The 19,376-nt window shown below is 42.0% G+C and overlaps 1 protein-coding gene across 5 annotated transcripts in view; it reads right to left on the reverse strand.

Moving 5' to 3' along the window:
* PARP4 (poly(ADP-ribose) polymerase family member 4) overlaps positions 1 to 19,376 on the reverse strand; it is a 92,989-nt gene that overhangs the window by 31,209 nt on the left and 42,404 nt on the right. For 3 of the 5 annotated variants that reach the window (XM_031001320.3, XM_063697197.1, XM_063697198.1), the window contains 9 exons: positions 17,717 to 17,848; positions 16,842 to 16,928; positions 7,814 to 7,978; positions 7,118 to 7,164; positions 6,898 to 6,976; positions 4,195 to 4,332; positions 2,870 to 3,065; positions 1,440 to 1,507; positions 241 to 428 (listed from right to left, as the gene is read on the reverse strand). In XM_031001320.3, coding sequence (XP_030857180.3) covers positions 241 to 428; positions 1,440 to 1,507; positions 2,870 to 3,065; positions 4,195 to 4,332; positions 6,898 to 6,976; positions 7,118 to 7,164; positions 7,814 to 7,978; positions 16,842 to 16,928; positions 17,717 to 17,848 — 1,100 coding nt within the window. The remainder of the gene's footprint in view (positions 1 to 240; positions 429 to 1,439; positions 1,508 to 2,869; positions 3,066 to 4,194; positions 4,333 to 6,897; positions 6,977 to 7,117; positions 7,165 to 7,813; positions 7,979 to 16,841; positions 16,929 to 17,716; positions 17,849 to 19,376) is intronic. The other 2 variants (XM_063697199.1, XM_063697200.1) reach the window with 1 other exon arrangement.

Here is a 19,376-nt window from a genome sequence, read left to right on the forward strand (position 1 = left end):
TTCATTATCACCTTGGTTTTACAGATGAGAGGTTAAGGAACTTGCTCAAGGTCACGGCTAAGCTAATGAGTGGCCAACCCAGGTTCTGAGACTCAGGCAGTCTGGCTGGGAGCCCGGAGCCCCATCCCTCTATGCTATAAGGCTTCTGTATTCTAGTGTCAACTTCCAAGCTTGCCAAAGTCCCCTGCAGGGCAACAACCCCGTGGGTCTGGACTATGTGACCAGCTCTCTGAGACTCACCCAATACCGCAGGCGAATAACCTGGTGTGGGGGCGGCTCCTCTTCACGAGCTGTAATGTCAGGCTCTCATCCTGGAGGTGCCCATCAGACACCAGGAGGATGTTCCGTGACCCTCGAGCAGGGTACAATAAGCTAAGATATCGGAGTGTTTTCCAGAAGTCTGTGTTCCCCATGGTAGGTGTGGCAGACTGGAGGAAATGAAGTGAAAGATTATGTTCTCCTTGTTGGATGCAGTCACCATTTGCTGTCATCATTGACACATCTAAGGACAGTGTAGGGATATGGTGACACCGAAAATATTTTCTTTCCCTAATTATACATTTGTGAAACAACTAAACTTATGTCCTTTTAGTTTATTTCATGTCACACAGTAACTATAACATTATCACCTCACGCTTATTTGATTTTTTACAGTTTCCAGAGGACTACGACATCTACAGGAAGAAATGTCCCATCCAATCAGCCCTGGATTTGCCAGCCTGGCTGAGGCAGCTGGTCAGTCTCAGCTTGCTCAATTTTATTATTATTTTATTTTATTTCTTTCTTTTTTATTTGAGATGGAGTCTCGCTCCATTGCCCAGGCTGGAGTGCAGTGGCACAATCTCGGCTCACTGCAACTTCTACCTCCTGGGTTCAAGTGATTCTCCTGCCTCAGCCTTCCGAGTGGCTGGGATTACAGGTGTCCGTCACTACGCCTGGCTAATTTTTTGTATTTTAAGTAGAGATGGGGTTTCACCATGTTGGCCAGGTTGGTTTCGAATTCCTGACCTCAGGTGATCCACCCGCCCTGGCCTCCCAAAGTGCTGAGATTACAGGTGTGAGACACCACACCCAGCATTTCTTTTTTCTTTCTTTCTTTCTTTTTTTTTTTTTAAACCTCAACCCCTTTAGATAAAGCTGGCTGCATTTTAAGAGAAAAAAAACAAAGGACAGAAGAAAACTTCTCAAAGCTGTTAATGCTAGTTGCATTAGGGTGTTGGGACATGGGTGATTTTTTTTCTTTCTATTCTTTTTAATTTCCAATTTTTCCTTAATGAGTTCATTATCATTTTAATTAATGAAATAAAGAGCCCACCAATATACAAAAACCACAGGAGTAGGGGTGCTCTGATGGTGGCTTGAGGGGCCTAAGCCCTGGAGGTCCCCTTAAAGCATGGTAGGAAAAGACCCAAGAGATACAGGAAGCCTCTTGCACTCACCATGATGAACTCTGCTGCCGCGGTATTGCTTGTGATATGCTTAGGATACGAAAATAGCTCCTTGTAACCTGTGTAATAAGATCAGCATGAGGTGCTGCTTCCACACGTTCACTTGCTTGAGCACTAACAAACAATAACGTTACTTCATACCATCACGGCTGTTGTAAAGGATGTTATATATTTATGTGTGTACCTTTCTTTTTAGAAAACTGTTTGATAATTTTAACATACAAAAGATTGACCACAGTCCAAGCACGGTGGCTCATGCCTGTAATCCCAGCACTTTGGGAGGCCGAGGTGGGTGTATCACCTGAGGTCAGGAGTTCAAGACCAGCTCTGGTCAACAGGGTGAAACCCTGTCTCTGCTAAAAATACAAAAATTAGCTGGGTGTGGTGGTGGGCACTGTAATCTCAGCCACTGGGGAGGCTAAGGCCGGGAGGCAGAGGTTGCAGTGAGCTGAGATCGCACAACCGCACTCCAGCCTGGGCAACAAAGCGAGACTCTGTCTCAAAAAAAAAAAAAAAAAATTCACCGCACTATTTTTCTAAATGATACATCATAGAGCATTCAAACCGTGGTGCTTTACTATGCAAAATGTTGAGTCAAATTCCATGTGCACATGCAGATCACTTGTGCAAACGTGCAGGGCATTGCAATGGCCTGAGCAGCTTGGCCTCCGGAAGGCCAGTCTCTGCTCATGCCCTTTGCACTCCCCATGCTTATTCGACCTCTGTCCCAGCAACAGCAGACTGTACCTCTGGGGAAAAGGGGCTGGGCCTTCTGCTGGATGGCACAGAGGATGAGAATCAATAGGATAAGACTGTCCCCTCACTCTACTCTACGCACCTCTCATCCCTGAGGTGCTGCCTTCTGGTGGCTGAGACGTCCCTAGGCCCCACCTGGAGGGTGGTACTACCTCCCTTCTAGCAGTGCTGGCTGGATACTTCCTGAGACCATTCCTTATAGATTTTCTATGACTGTGCTGAGGGCAAATGTTTTGTCCTTAGACTTGGGACCTCCTACTCAACAGACCAAGGGTTTTGCATTTGGTTCAGCTGCTAATGATAACAGTAGCATTTATATCTCACTCACTGTGAACAGGCACAGTTTAAAAATCCTTTACATACATTAGCTCAATCCTCCTCACAGCAACACTGTGAGTTAGGGACAATTATCCTCAGATCGCAGATGAGGAAACGGAGGCACCAGAAGTTCAAGTAGTGCGCCCAAGGTGACACACAGAACCTGTGAGTGGTACAGCTGGAATCGGGACCTAGGGGGTCCAGCTCCAGAGCTCTTGTTCTTCAATTTCATACTAGGCTGCCCCTCACCACACAGGCGGGGTCGGGTACCCACAGTTGTCAACTCTACAGACTGTGATTCACATGTAGGGGAAGCACACGCAGGACCAGGGCCAAAGCGCACTCACCTGTGCCGAACTGGATAATATTTACTTTCTGCTTCTCACCCACCAAGGACAGCGCATGCAAGGCAATTTGCTTGGCTTGCAAGAATGTCACACCCTCCATGGAACTGGAGCAGTCAAGACAAATAATCACTTCGCTCTCATTGGCTAGGTCAGGGAGGTCGACATCGAGATCAGGTTGAAAGACAAGCATGCAAGCCTGAAAGGAGAAAGAAGGTGCTGGACTGGAGATTCTTGTCACTTCAACTGGAAAAGGTCTACTTAGAAAACTCCAAAACTTTCTAGTGAGGTAAACTAATGCTATAAAAACAGAAAGAATAAGATGTAATTAACAACAAGATAGCCTACTAGGAGTTCCAGTCAAAAGTAGAATGTTAGAACTGGGAGTTTCCAACTTCTGACATAAACTTCTGAGAGGTCAAGAATTAGTATCTGAAAAATCATATAGCATCAACATTATAGAACAAATATATATATATATATATCACACACACTATTCTAAGAGGAATATACATGCCATTGTGATTACTAAAATACACACACATACCTTTTGTTCTATTAATTAACCAATATTTAACTACTATCATGTAAGTTTCCTTTTCTTTTTTTTTTTTTTTTTTTTTTGAGACAGGGTCTCCCTCTGTTGTCCAGGCTGGTATGCAGCGGCACGATCACAGCTCAGTTCAACCTCAACCTCCTGGACTCAAGTGATCGCCCTGTCTTAGCCTCCTGAGAAGCTGAAACCACAGGTGTGTATGACCACACCTGGCTAATTTTTTTTCTTAATTTTTTACAGAGACGAGGTCTCACTATGTTTCCCAGGCTGGTTTCAAACTCCTGAGCTCAAGCAATCCACCTGCCTTGGCCTCTCAAAGTGCTGGGATTACAGGTGTGAGCCATCACACCCAGCCTAAGTTTCTATTTTTATTTTAACTTAAGAAGAGACTCTTTGTCACAGCCACACAAAATGATCTTATTACCAACCACAAATAACTGCTTATTTGTTTTTCCAGTATCAGTATTTTAAAAGTATAACAAGTATAGAGAATACCCAATGTAATGTCTGATGGCACATGTTCTTTTGGTGGAGCTTAAGGTAAAAATGCCAATTTGTACAGGCAAATCATCCACATAAGGGTTTTGGATGAAACGTCAGAAGTTTGGCATGCTTGATATCATAAATATTTTTAGTTGCAGAATCTTGAGATGTGAGAGTTCATTTTGTAATGCTAGTTTTTCAGGACAATCAATAATTTGCACGTTTAACCAGCTTATTCTGAAACATTTTTTCAACAGCGTCTCCTATGTCTAAGTAAAAAGGAGTATACCTCGCTTTCTTTTTCTGGATGTTTTTCAACCCACATTCTTGGGAGATAGGCAGCAGACAAACCGATGTGGAGAGAAAATCCACTGCTGTCTAAGGAGCTGCCTTCCATGGTGCTAATGACAGCTTTGCAGTCTGTGCGCTGCAAAACAAACACCGCGACAACAAGGTGAGTAATGGAGTAACACCATATTAGCAGTCTGCACTTACCTGTCATGGAGCAAACCCTTGCATAGCTTACATAACTCTATTAAGAATCAACAAAGTAGTGGTAAATTCCAAAATAATGAAATGTAGGCCGGGTGCAGTGGCTCACACCTGTAATCTCAGCACTTTGAGATGCCGAGGTGGGTGGAGTTTGAGGCCAGCCTGGCCAACATGGTGAAACCCTGTCTCTACTAAAAATACAAAAAATTAGCTGGGCGTAATGGTGGGCAACTGTACTCCCAGCTAGTCAGGAGGCTGAGGCAGGAGAATCGCTTGAACCCAGGAGGTAAAGGTTGCAGTGAGCCAAGATCGCGCCACTGCACTCCAGCCTGGGTAACAACAGGGAAACTCTGTCTCAAAACAAAAACAAAACAAAACAAAATAAAAAAACCAAAATAACAAAATGTAGGTTTTAGAAGACCATGAGCATATTAGTCACCCTTCTGCAATCCTAAGGTTGATTCACACAGTCAAGTAAGTGTGAGACAGTCTCAAACCCTGGATCCAAAGATTATAGATCTACCCATTCAGTTAGACTTATCTGGGTATAGCAGACGGCACATCAGATAATTAAAACCGAGAAGACTAAAATAGAAAATTCAACAGAAATCTTAGGATTATAACTTATTTGTATATTATATTTTCATGAATATAAAAAAGCTGTTGAAAATGTAAATAAGCTTTACAACAACAAAGGCAAAGGCATGTGCTAGAGTGTCACATGACCACAAAGTCTCTCCACTCCTGTCTGTATGCCCCTTTGCAATGTGACTTTTGAAGTTCCTCCTGCCTGGAGGCAGCAACTATATTTCCACCCTTGAAACTGGAATTGGCCAAAGGACTTGCTGTGGCCAATGATATGTTGGCAGATGAGATACAAGCAGGGGTGTGAAAAGTGTCCATGCAACGGGCCTGGCACTCTCTTGTTGCTACTGAGGACTCCTCCACCACTATGTAGTGGCTCACGCCTGTAATCCCAACACTTTGGGAGGCCAAGGCAGGCAGATCACCTGAGGTCAGGAGTTCGAGACCAGCCTGGCCAACGTGGGAAACCCCGTCTCTACTAAAAATAGAAAATTTAGCTGGGCGTGGTGGCAGGCACCTGTAGTTCCAGCTACTCAGGAGGCTGAGGCATGAGAATCGTTTGAACCCAGGAGGTGGAGTTTGCAGTGGGCCATGATCCCACCACTGCACTCCAACCTGGGAAACAGAGTAAGACTCTGTCTCAAAAAAAAAAAAAAAACCAAAAAAAAGAAAAAAGAAAAAAAGAAAGGCACTGCAGAAAGGTACAAGAGAGGAAATTTTTTTTAATACAATAAAATTTCTCAGAACTAAAGACCACCAGTTACATACAATGAATGAAAATCATACTGTTACGAAATTTCAGAATACCAGAGATAAAGAGAAGGTCTGAAGTTCCTGCAGAATTCTAAAAAGGAAAATAGGCTGGGTGTGGTAGCTCACACCTGTCATTCTAGCACTTTGGGAAGCCAGAGCAAAAAGGATCCCTTGAACCCAGGAGTTTGAGAAAAGCCCAGGCAACATGGTGAGACCCTGTCCCTACAATTTTTTTTTTTTTTTTTTTGAGACGGAGTCTCGCTCTGACGCCCAGGCTGCAGTGCAGTGGCGCAATCTCAGCTCACTGCAAGCTCCGCCTCCTGGGTTCATGCCATTCTCATGCCTCAGCCTCCCGAGTAGCTGGGACCACAGGTGCCCACCACCACACCCGGCTAATTTTTTGTATTTTTAGTGGAGACGAGGTTTCACCATGTTAGCCAGGATGGTCTCGATCTCCTGACCTCGTGATCCACCCACCTCGGCCTCCCAAAGTGCTGGGATTACAGGCATGAGCCACCGCACTCAGCCAAGTTTTTTTTTTTTTAATTAGCCAGGTGTGCTGGCACAGGCCTGTAGCCCTAGCTACTCAGGAGCCTGAAGCAGGAGGATTGTTTGATCCAAGGAGGTCAAGGATGAAGTGAGCCATGACTGCACCACTGTACTCTAGTCTGGGTGACAGAGCAAGACCCTGTCTCAAAAAATAAAATAAAACAAACAAAAAAAACTCATCATAATATTATACATTTCTTGGCTCAGTGGTAAACATCATTTACATGATAATCACTGACTATTGTGAAACAGGTCTTTTGGAATGAAGGGGAGAGGAAAAGTAGCCAGTTAGGTGGGTGGAGGGGGCAAGAGCTACACGTCCAACTTCCAAAACAGGAAGTCAAAAGATAATTTCTGAAACAGGCGAAATCAAGAAAAAGCATTAAAAATTAATATTTAAAAATTGGAGGCAAAATCAAAGAAACAGCTCAAATAGTCCAAATGATTCACTGTCTCTGGAAACTGGACTGGGGAGGATCAGGGGCAGGAGTAGTGCTTCTTGTTAGAAGTTTTGTCAGCATTATTTCACTTTTCAACCACATGCATACATTGCTTTGATAAGATAAAAGTAGTGTTAAAATAACAGTTCTTAAGAAATCAAAAATGCACTAACCTTTTGTTTCAGTTCATGTGTATCACTGAAAATGAATTCAATCATGTACGGCATCTCAATAGACATAGTCAAAGAAAAGCTAGCAAAAATGAAGAGAAAGTTGTCTTAGTCTATGATCTTAAATTTCTATCTGAAATTATTTCAAACAATTCTAAATGGAAATTTAAACCAGAAAACCAATGTCCATTGAATTGACAGGTTTTATATTTTAGGTACTAACCTTTGCTTTGTTCCTATTTCTTTTATACAAATCTTCTCTACTGTATCCTGTTAAAAGAAAAATACATTTGTATAACTAAGCATATATTAAGTTTCACAATGAGACTAAACTGAATGTAATCTTGGCAAGGCCACAACTGTCAGCAAGACAGCTGGTTTCACTTTCAAGCAGTGAAACACAAAAAGTTTGCTCACGGAATGACAGGAACCTCTAAAATACAACTCACCATTTTGACAGAGATTTTAAACTCTACGTATGTCTGTGTATACACACACACACACACACACATACATTTTATACATGTGCTGTACATACAAAGTAGGAAGTTTGGAGGGATATACCAAAGTATTAACCATTAACTCAGGGCAATGGGATAAAGGATGGTTTTAATTTTCTTATTTTGGCATATTTGTATTCTCTATGCTTATCTAGTTCTTCATGATGAACATGCACTACAGATATAACATTTTTTGAGTGATTAAGCAGAATAAAAATATGCTTATTGATCATATCTGTAACTTTTATTCTTTTCATTTTATACACATAATGTATCTAAACACATGTCAGTAAAATTAACTTTATGCCTAAAAGATTATTTTACATGTTTTTCTCCCCAGGTATAAATTCCTCCACAGCCCTCCACCACTCCCCCTCCACTGCTGCCAAAATGCTTCTTCAAATCTTATGCGTACAAACCTGAAGGTTTTCATTCAAAGCCTTGTCCTGTTGCCAGGGTGCTACGGTGGCGGGCATGAAAAAGACACCAACAGTGCCCAGGATGCTGAGTTCTGTGATGTAGGTAATTTTTATAAGAACCTTAGCCTTAGGGGGTAAGTTTCCAACACTTACAGTAAAAACGTCCTGAAACAGAAACATATGACTTAGCTTCCAACTTGAAAGCATACCCATTATATGCCAGCTAACTCCACGTACTTCTTAAGCAACTTGAATGACAACCTGCCAAATTTTTCCTCAGAAAACAGTAATAAAACCTAAGAGACACATTGGTGGGGCTAAGGGAGAATCCTGGAGCCATTCACCAGCGGTGGGAACAGGGTGATGTCCGTGGCAGGCAGATGGAGAGGGGCCCCCTTGGCAGCAGAACTGGGAAGAGGCACTCATGGACTCTGCCCCAGGGGGCTCTCATGTGTGAGCTCTCTGCACAAGTGGGCTCTGCTGCACGGGTGGGCTCTGCTGCATGGGTGGGCTCTGCTGCACAGATGGCCTCCACAAAGCCCTTTCTTGAAGACCCTCCCTGACCTCCATGGCACCCAACACCACTTTTGCCAGCAGCTGTAGAACCAGGGCAGTTTTTTCTAAGCTTGGCCCTTGCTTAATTATTTTACCCTATGGTAATTTCTCATGTTATTTTTATTTTTATTTATTCCTTATTTAGAGATAGGATCTTGCTCCGTCATCCAGGCTGGAGGGCAGTGATGCAGTCACAGCTTAATGTAGCCTTGAAACCCCAGGTCTAAGCCATCCTCTTAAGTAGATGGGACTACAGGCACGCACCACCATGCCTGGCTGATTTTTAAATATTTTTGTACAGATGGGGTTGCCCAGGCTGGTCTCAAACTCCAGGCCTCAAGTGACCCTTCCACCTTCTGCTCCCAAAGTGCTGGGATTACAGGTGTGAGATACCACACCCAGCCTATCATGTTATTTTTTTACTAAAAAGTCTTTAGCTTTCTTTTAAAGGGATGTTGATAATAGCTATATAAGGTGGCAACCCCATGACTAGCTAGGGCAGAAAAAAGAGGCTACATACATTTTTTTCTGGTAACTACGCAGAGATCCTCTCAACATCCCCAACTATGTTCACCATTCTAGTTGACCACCCTATCATGAAAATTTTGTATATTTAGATTATGATTAATTTAGGCTTAAAGGTTAAATTATTACTTTTGACATCAAAGACATCCATTTACAGGATGGAAACAGACAACAAAGAGATAATTATTAAATACTTAATAGTGCTAGCCCTTAAAAGAAATGTATGTATAAACACCTGGGGTTCATTTGAGAGACTGCCACTTAATAGAGTGGGATTGCAGTTCTGTTTCTGGGTAGGATATAGGTGGATGCAGAAAATGTCACTTCTGTTATAACACACCAGGCAATCTACAAAATCATAACTTGTTTTGAACTCATCAACCAAGCGAACTGAATTCCAAAGAGGGGACAGATGGGACACAGGATCTGTGTGAACTCCTCCCGGCTGAGAGTGGGTAAGCTTACTGGTTTAGAATAATTGGGAGCTCCTGACCCAAGGGGAGTTTGCATTCTCTCGCAGGCATTTCCCCATATCCCCACAGCCTTCCACTGGGCCCACTGGAAAGGCTGAGCAAGGCAGGAGACCAAGGGGAGCACCTCTCAGTGGAGCAGGTGTGTGGGAGGTGCTGGGGCCACTTCCCTGGATCCTTTCCCCACATGAAGCAAAAGCCTCCAGCTGCTGGGGGAAGGGCAGCAAACTCTCACTTCCAGAGCTGCGGGGAAGGGGCAGAAGTAAACCAGGGATCAGAAGCCTTCCTTTCTAGCCCTGTGCCCAGGTAAAGCTCCACTGCTTTAGAGAGAAACAGCCACCTCCCCATGGGGCAGGGGATGACACCCTCCTAGGCCCAGGATCCTGCACTAGTACAAAGCAGGGGTTGCTACAACTGGAGGAAAGGCAGGAAACCATCTCCCAAACAACTCTTAACAGACACAAGGCAGAATTTGGCTGCCACTAAGATAGGACAATGAACAGAAGTGCTAATTAGTTCCCATCCTAAGGTCCAGGACTGCAGGCCCTGCCTAAGACTGAGGCTGAACCAGAAGAATGCCCCTGCCCCACCAGGAGCCTGGTACAGCACATCAAGCAACAGCAGCCTAGCACCGCGGGAGGGGAAGAGTTGCTGTAATCACCTCTGTCGGACAGTGTGCAGAGTCTGCTGAAAGCTGGGGGCAGAGAATGAACCTCAGTGAGAATTGTTCCGGATCCAGAACCCAAGAGGCACAGGTAGTGGCAGTCCACCACTGGAGGAATTTGAGACTGAGAGTAATAATAACAACAGAGAGTAATGATAACAAGAGCAGAACTCAAACTCAACTCTTCAACCCCTACACTAACCTGAAAGAACAGGAGTTGCCACTTCTGGGCATAAATGTCATTTATTTCAGTCTCTCTTCTTCTTTTACACACAATGTCCAACATTCAATCACAAATTCCAAAATATACACATTTTTAAAAAGCAAGGAAAAAATGACCCAATGTCAAGATAAAGCAATTAACAGGCAGATTCAGAGATGACCATGACACTGCAACAGACAGGACTATGATTAATATATGAAAAGACATACAGAAAAGGTGAGGAATACATATGAATAGATGGAACCTTTCATTAGAGAGACTGAATTATATTTTAAGTGTCAAAAATGCTAGAAACAAACACATTATCAAAGTTGAAGAATTTGACAAGCCTATCAGCTGACTGACAATAGCTGAGAAAAGAATGAATGAACTTGAAGCTAGGTCAATAGAAATTATCCAAAATAAAATGCAACAAGAAATGAAAGTGAAAACATAGAGCTCCAAAAGCTGTGGTGCAATATCAAATACGGTCTAATGTATATGTATTGAAGTCTCAGAAGGAGAAAGAGAGAGAATGAGGGAGAAGAAATATTTCAATAGATAAAGGTCAAGACTGTCCCAAAATGAATGTGAGACAATCCAAACTCAGAGAACTCCAAGCAAAATAAGCAATAAATTTAAAAAATAACATAAACACATCATAGTCAAACCACTGAAAACCAAAGATAAAGAGAATCTTGAAGATAGCTTGACAAAAAAGACACCTTCACATATAGATGAACAACACAAGAATTAGAGCTGACTTCTGCTCAGAAACCATATAAGCCAGAAGACAATGAAGTTAACATATTTAAAATGCTGAAAGGAAAACAAATAAACTGTCACCTAGAATCCCACACTCAGCAAAAAATATCTTTCCAAAATGAAGGTGAAAGACTTTGTTAGATAAAAGAGGAATGCGCTCCTTGCTAGCACACTTGTGCTAGAAAAAGAAAATAAAGAAAACTCTTCAAGCAGAAGGAAGATTTCTTTGTATCTATAGAAAGAAATGAAGAGCACCAGAAATGGTAAAAATGTGAATAAATGTAGAGACATTTCCCCTTATTTTTAATTGCTTTAAAATATAGTTGATCATCACATAAACAGAACTAAAGACAAAAGCCACATGATTATCTCAATAGACACAGAAAAGGCCTTTAATACAATTCAACATCACTTTATGTTAAAAACTCTCAGTAAACTAGTTATTGATGGAACATACTTCAAAATAATAAGAGCCATTAATGACAAACCCACATCCAATATCATACTGAACGGGCAAAAGCTGGAAGCATTCCCCTTGAAAACCAGCACAAGACAAGGATGCCCTCTCTCACCACTCCTATTCAATATAGTATTGGAAGTTCTGGCCAGGGCACTCAGTCAAGATAAAGAAATAAAGGTTATTTGAATAGGAAGAGAGGAAGTCAAACTACCTCTGTTTGCAGATGACAAGATCCTATATCTAGAAAACCCCATCGTCTCAGCCCAAAAGCCTCTTAAGCTGATAAGCAACTTCAGCAAAATCTCAGGATACAAAATAAATGTGCAAAAGTCACAAGCATTCCTATACACCAACAACAGACAAGCAGAGAGCCAAATCATGAATGAACTCCCATTCACAATTGCTACAAAGAGAATAAAATAGATAGGAATACAGCTAACAAGGGAAGTGAAGGACCTCTTCAAGGAGAACTATAAACCACTGCTCAAGGAAATCAGAGAGGACAGGAACAAATGGAAAAACATTCCATGCTCATGGATAGGAAGAATCAATATCGTGAAAATGCCCATACTGCCCAAAGTAATGTATAGCTTCAATGCTACTCCTATTAAACTACCATTGACATTCTTCACAGAATTAGAAAAAACTAGGTTAAAATTCATATGGAACCAAAAAAGAGCCTGTATAGCCAAGACAATCCTAAGCAAAAAGAACAAAGCTGGAGGCATCACACTACCAGACTTCACACTATACTACAAGGCTACAGTAATCAAAACAGCATGGTACTGGTACAAAAATAGACACATAGACCAATGGAACAGAATAGAGATCTCAGAAGTAACACCACACATCTACAACTGTCTGATCTTCAACAAACCTGACAAAAACAAGCAATGGGGAAAAGATTCCCTATTTAATGAATGGTGCTGGGAAAACTGGCTAGCCATATGCAGAAAATTAAAACTGGACCCCTTCCTTAAACTTACACAAAAAATAACTCGATATGGACTAAAGACTTAAATATAAAACCAAAAACTATAAAAACTCTAGAATAAAATCTAGGCAATACCATTCAGGACATAGGCATGGTCAAAGATTTTATGAGGAAAACATCAAAAATTACAGCAAAAGCAAAAATTGACAAATGGGATCTAGTTAAACTAAAGAGCTTCTGCACAGCAAAAGAAACTATCAGCAGAGCGACCAGACAACCTAGAGAATGAGAGAAAATTTTTGCAATCTATCCATCTGATGAAGGTCTAATATCCAGAATCTACAAGGAACTTAAACAAATTTACAAGGAAAAAAAAACCATTAAAAAGTGGGCAAAGGACATGAACAGACACTTCTCAAAAGAAGACATTTATGTGGCAAAAAAATATGAGAAAAAGCTAAACATCACCGATCCTTAGAGAAATGCAAATCAAAACCACGATGAGACACCATCTCATGCCAGTCAGAATGGCGATGGTTAAAAAATCAAGAAACAACAGATTCTGGCAAGGCTGTGGAGAAATAGGAATGCTTTTACTCTGTTGGTGGGAATGTAAATTAGTTCAACCATTGTGGAAGACAGTGTGGGTCTTCCTCAAAGACCTAGAACCAGAAATACCATTTGACCCACCAATCCCATTACTGGGTATATACCCAAAGGAATATAAATCATTCCATTATAAAGATACATGCATGTGTATGTTCGTTGCAGCACTACTCACAATAGCAAAGACATGGAATCAATCCAAATGCCCATCAATGATAGACTGGATAAAGAAAATGTGGTACATATGTACCATGGAATACCATGCAGCCATAAAAAGGAATGAGACCATGTCCTTTGCAGGGACATGAATGAAGCTGGAAGCCATTATCCTCACAAACTAACACAGGAACAGAAAACTAAACACAGGATGTTCTTACTTACACGTGGGAGCTGAACAATGAGAACACATGGACACAGGGAGGGAAACAACATACACTGGGGCCTGTAGCAGAGGCAGGGAGAGGGAGAGCATCAGGATAAATAGCTAATGCATGTGGGGCTTAATATCTGGGTGATGGGTTGATAGGTGCAGCAAACCACCATGGCACACATTTGCCTAGGTAACAAACCTGCATGTCTCGCACATGTATCCCAGAACTTTAAAAAAAAAGATAGTTGAACATATAACAACACATTGTAGAATTTATAATATATGAAGAAATAAAACACATGACAACAATATCACAAAGGATATGGGAAAAAAAGAAACGAACGTTTACTGGTTGTAATGTAATGTATTCTGCTTGTAAGGTTCTTACATATGAAGTAGTATAATATTGTACGCTGTATGTGGTAAGTTACAGATGTATATAGTAGTAAACCCTAAAGCAGTGCTGACCAATGTAACTTTCTATGATGATAAAAATGCTCTACATATGCACTAAGTAATAAGATAGCCACTGGCCACATAAAACATTTTATTTTATATTTAAATGTAAATATACACATGTAATTAGTGGCTATCATATTTAACACATATTTAACATGTGGCTTTAGAGCAACAATCAAAACTTAATTTTTTTATTTTTTGAGACAGGGTCTCGCTTTGTTGCCCAGGCTGTGCAGTGGCGCCATTATGGCTCATTGCAGCCTCCACCTCTCGGGCTCAAGTGATCCTCCCACCTCAGCCCCTCAAGTAGCTGGGACTACAGGCATGCATCACCACACCCAGCTAATTTTTGTATTTTTTGTAGATCTGGGGTTTCACCATGTTGCCCAAGGGGTCTTGAACTCCTGGGCTCAGGTGATCCATCTATCTCAGCCTCCCAAAGTGTTAGGATTACAGGCATGAGCTACCACACCTGGCCAACAATCAAAACTTTTTAAGAGAGAGAGAACTGGCTGGGCGCAGTGGCTCACGTCTGTAATCTCAGCACTTTGGGAGGCAGAGGCAGGAGAATCACTTGAGGTTAGCGGTTTGAGACCAGCCTGGCCAACATGGTGAAACCCCATCTCTACTAAAAATACAAAAATTAGCTGGGTGTGGTGGTATGTGCCTTTAGTCCCAGCTACTTGGGAGGCTGGGGCAGGAGAATCGCTCAAACTGGGAGGCAGAGATTGCAGTGAGCCAAAATCACGCCACTGCACTCCAGCCTGGGCAACAGTGAGACTCTGTCTCAAAAAAAAAAAAAAAAAAAAAAGATAAAATTAATAAGCCAATAATGGAGATACAATGGAATCATTTAAAAAACAATACAAGAGAAAGCAGGAAAAGCGAGGGAAAGGAACAAAGAACAAATGGTACAAATAGAAAACAACTAGCAAGATGGTAGATATAAATCTGACCAGATCAGTAACTGTATTAAATAAAAATGACCTAAACAATACAAAGTGCAGAAACTCCCAGATTGGATAAAGCAGCAAAATTCAACAGTATGCTATCTAAGTAGTATAGGGTTATAGTGACAAGTCAGTCAGTCTAGATGTTTTGAAAAGGAGAAAACCATCAAATGGTCACATAAATTGAAGTCTAGGAAACACTGCCATTTAATCTGGCAATGAGGAGGACATAAGTCGTCCTAGGCTGGGCACTGTCTTCATCCTTGGTTTCGGCACCACAATTTTCTCTTTATTGTACCACTAACTATCCTTTTCTGTTACTTCCACACTTAAATATTGGGGATTACGAGCTAGACCTCTATCTTTACAAACAGTATATTAAGAGTTATAAGACAAATATGTCCAGGTTGCCATGGGAAAATGAAGCCATGGGTCTTTCCGGGGGAAGGCAGGAAAAGCTTAGATGGAGGGATTCCTAAGCTAAGACTTGTTTGTTTGTTTAGAGACAGAATCTTGCTCTGTTGCCCAGGTTGGTGTGTAGTGGTATTATCAGAGCTCACTGCAGCCTCGAACTCCTGGGCTCAAGTGATCCTCCCGCCTTGGCCTCCAAAAGTGCTGGGATTACAGGTATGAGCCACTGCACCTGGTATATATGGTATTTATATAACAACGCATGAATACCATGTATTATGATATGAGAACATTATAGTCACAAGATGTCAATACATTCTGGGAGACCTGAAGGCTTGGGTTAGCAATAGTTCTGATCAGACTTTACCCATAGGTAATACCTTTTGTGAAGGCTGTTTTCTTGTGGACCATATTCCTAGGGAAATATGTAGGTATTAAGGAGGAAACATTTACCAACACACGTAGGAGGATAACCTGATAATATTAAGTGGCAGCCTCTCAAATGAACCCCAGGCTTCTATACATACAGTTTGGCCATACATAGAGCCAGCATTCTTAACTGTTCAATAATCACCTCTTCATTACTTATTCCCATCCTGCAGGTGGATATCTTAGATGTCAAGAGCAATAATTTACCCCTTTGATCTATATTAATCTTGAATGTGCCCCTAGCCCCAGCAAACATTAAATTTTCAAAACACCATGGCCATGTGTCACCCTCAGAGGCGATACTCAAACATATGGCCCCATCTGCAAAAATAACTAAAATACCTGCACTAGAGTTAGACGCTGACTACACACAACCTAGCACCTGCCAGAGGCCTCGTGAAAACACCTGGTATTTAAGGAAAGTAGTCTAGTGGACCTGCCAGCTATTCCCTCTTCCACGCTGTCCACGTCACGTCCCTGCTAAAGCTAACCACCTAAAAGCACAGGAGCTGGCCCAAGGAGGACCCGGCAGAAATGCCTCCCTGCTTTATGATTGGACCATCTGCTAGGTGAGCTTACTTCAGGAAAATTGTAAATATATCACACTCCTTTTTTTTTTTTTTTTTGAGATGGAGTTTCGCTCTTGTTGCCCAGGCTGGAGTGCAATGGCACAATTTTGGCTCACTGCAACCTCTGCGCCCCAGGTTCAAGCGATTCTCCTGCTGCAGCCTCTCCAGTAGCTGGGATAACAGGTACCTGCCACCATGCCCAGCTAATTTTTGTACTTTTAGTAAGAGGGGGTTTCACCATGTTGGCCAGGCTGGTCTCAAATTCCTGACCTCAGGTGATCTGCCCACCTCAGCCTCCCAAAGTGCTGGGATTACAGGCATAAGCCATTGCGCCCAGCCAGTATATCACACTCTTATCAGAAGATGAAAGTTATATACCGCAAATGTTATCTTTTTGTCTGTCATTCCTTCTGGGAAACTCAGTTCCCAATGACAGGCCTAGCTCTTCTTGTTTGTCTGGAACTACTGACACTGTTTCCTCCTTTGTTAAGTCAAATGGGTCTGACTGGCGTGGCTTCCCCTTACTTAGAGCAAGTGGAACTCTGGGGCCTACAACAGTGCAAATTATCTTAGCCTCTAGCATGAAATTCGTATTTCATATCTTGTTCTAACTCTCTTTCCCTCTCCTGTATGCATGCGGCATGCACACCAAGCCATACCGGAGCATCCTGACTCATCAGGTAAGCGCCATGGCCCTGGGTCACGGCTTCTCGGTACTCTTGCTGGGCTTCTTCCTTCTCTTTAATCTGGAAAAGATGAGTTTTAAATCATTCCTTACATGAAGAGTGACTTCAGGCTTTAATGAAGAAAACAACATCAATGTTTACTAAAACCCAGGCAAAAACTAAAAACTGAGTCTAAGATGAATGGAAACTTAAATAAAGTGATCATCGAAATATACTTATCTGATAAGAACTTGAACCAGAAAAGGCCAACTAAAGAGAAGTCTCTTTCAGTTGGGATCAAAATATTTCAGAATCAATAGTGAAAAAAATTTTTCTGGTTGGGAGTTTATGTGGAACAAAACAATAATAATTACTTTAAATTTGGGAAATTGTAGTTTCTAATTGTAACTGTGAACTAATCCTTACAATAAACAAAGAATTAATCAACTGTTGTTTCTTTTCTTTTTTTTTTAGAAAGTTACAATAGCTTTCATTTCAGCTCGAACCCCTGACCTCAAGTGATCCACCTGCCTCAGCCTCCCGAAGTGCTGGGATTACAGGCATGAGCCACTGCACCTGGCCCTCTTAAACTTTTCATACTGAAATCACTCTTATGGCACCAAGGCAAAGAATGTGCAAGACACTGAAGATGAAGACTGGACAGATGGGGGTAGAAACCCTTCATCATGGAGGGATGCTTGAGGGAGGCTCACTGCGCAAGAACTGATTCTTCAAAGAATATTCTCATTTTATGATAAGGCTGCTACTCAACCTTGCAGCCATGGGGACTCCAAAAACAAAGGTTCTGGGAAATGGAAGCTGACTTTGAAAGCCGAGAGCGGGCACGATGATGCATCTTCTTGCCTTACCTCTCCAACTATGTGCTTCCCATTGATGAAGGCTTCGAAGCCACACACAGCGGCCTTGTCATCCAAAGGAAAGATATATTTTGCCTCAATGGGCACGTGACTTTTATTTGTGTATGTCTGAAAAACAATGACCTGAAGAAGAAAAAAAATCCATACAATTGATGAGACCACATGGACTACATTTGCAGGAACAAGGACGAACGAAAATGATTTTGCATATTTATTTGAATTTCCTTGAATTTGTATCACGTCCCTCAAATTCCCAACCCTGGCTTCACTTCTGCAATGGAGAGCCCATGTCATGTGATAAAATGCACCAGTCCCACGGTTAGGTGGTTCATTCATGTCTGACTGGAATAGAAGCCACCTGAAGTCTTACCAACACTGACTTAGCAGACGCAACATAGCTCTTGTTAAGACAGCTGGAAAATCGCCCCTTTTGTTTTGTGGGCTTTGATGCCTCCTTCATGCCATGTTGGCTGGAAACGATTCCAGAATAGTCCTTCTATCCTATCAGCTCTCAGGACTTGGCATTTCCTCCTGGGGACCTCTCTGTGGCTTTCCCCGTCTCTACACAGCCCTCATCTAGCTCCTCATCTCTGTGTGCGTTGGTTCTTCCAGAATCAAGTCTTCTCCACTACTCTCTTTTGTCTCTATTATCTAATTAATCTTTCCAACAGACTGTTTTCATCACTCCCTCACTCAGGAAAAGGCGGGAGGCTTTAAATATTTGAAAATTAAGAAAAAACTCCTCAGACATACAATAAACAGTAAGATTTTAAACATGTGACAATAATAAGGCAAAAATATTTAATGATCTGTAATCAATAATCCAGGGAAGACACCAAAATGAAAAATTAAAAAAAAAAATCTAACTTATTTGAAAACATTGTCCACACCTGGATTTGCTGCAAGCTTGGCTGCCCCTAGGGTATGTAGGGTGCCAGGCAAAATTTTTCAAGGAGTCTTTGTTAATATGAGCAATTTGAGTCTCCCCAAATCAGCAGGTCAGCACCGTCCTGGAGACAGAATCTCTTGCCATCCTGCAAATGAACACCTTGCTGGCCAGTGGGTAGGATTCCTGGAATCCCAGTCCGGCCAGCCACCCAAGAGGAGGCAAATGTGCGTCCTGGAGTTTCTCAGCGATCTGGGCTATGCTGCCTGCAATGAATGCTTAGAGTGTGCCTGGTGAGGAGGCACCAGGACTGGGGCCCACCTAGCACTGACTGGGAGGACGTCAGACACTGTCCCCTTGACTGTGCATGGAACTCCTTCTCATCCTCTCTTGGATTTCCTCAGTTTTACGAAACCCTCAAAGGCATGTATGCTTGCCCTGAGTTTGATGATCAGGATCACTATCTAATTGTACTTGGTGTAGATTAATGTTTCTTCTGACTCAGTAGCCTTCCTGCCTGTTCTAGTTAGCAGGCCCGCCTTTGCGCAGGAGTCCCCAGACATCAGGCCTGTGGCAGCTGCTCTGTCTTTGCATATCACACTGTGTGGCTGGGCACTCACAAAGGTCAATAATTTTAGATAACGATAATAAAAGTATTTTTACCAGGCCTTAGAACAGAAACTAATATAATGTAACAAATTTTGACATCTTAATTTTCTTCCATTAGATAAAACCATGATGTAACTAAGCTTAACATCATCAATT

This window comes from Gorilla gorilla, chromosome 14 (genome assembly GCF_029281585.2).
Source record: "Gorilla gorilla gorilla isolate KB3781 chromosome 14, NHGRI_mGorGor1-v2.1_pri, whole genome shotgun sequence".
NCBI classification, from domain to species: Eukaryota; Metazoa; Chordata; class Mammalia; order Primates; family Hominidae; genus Gorilla; species Gorilla gorilla.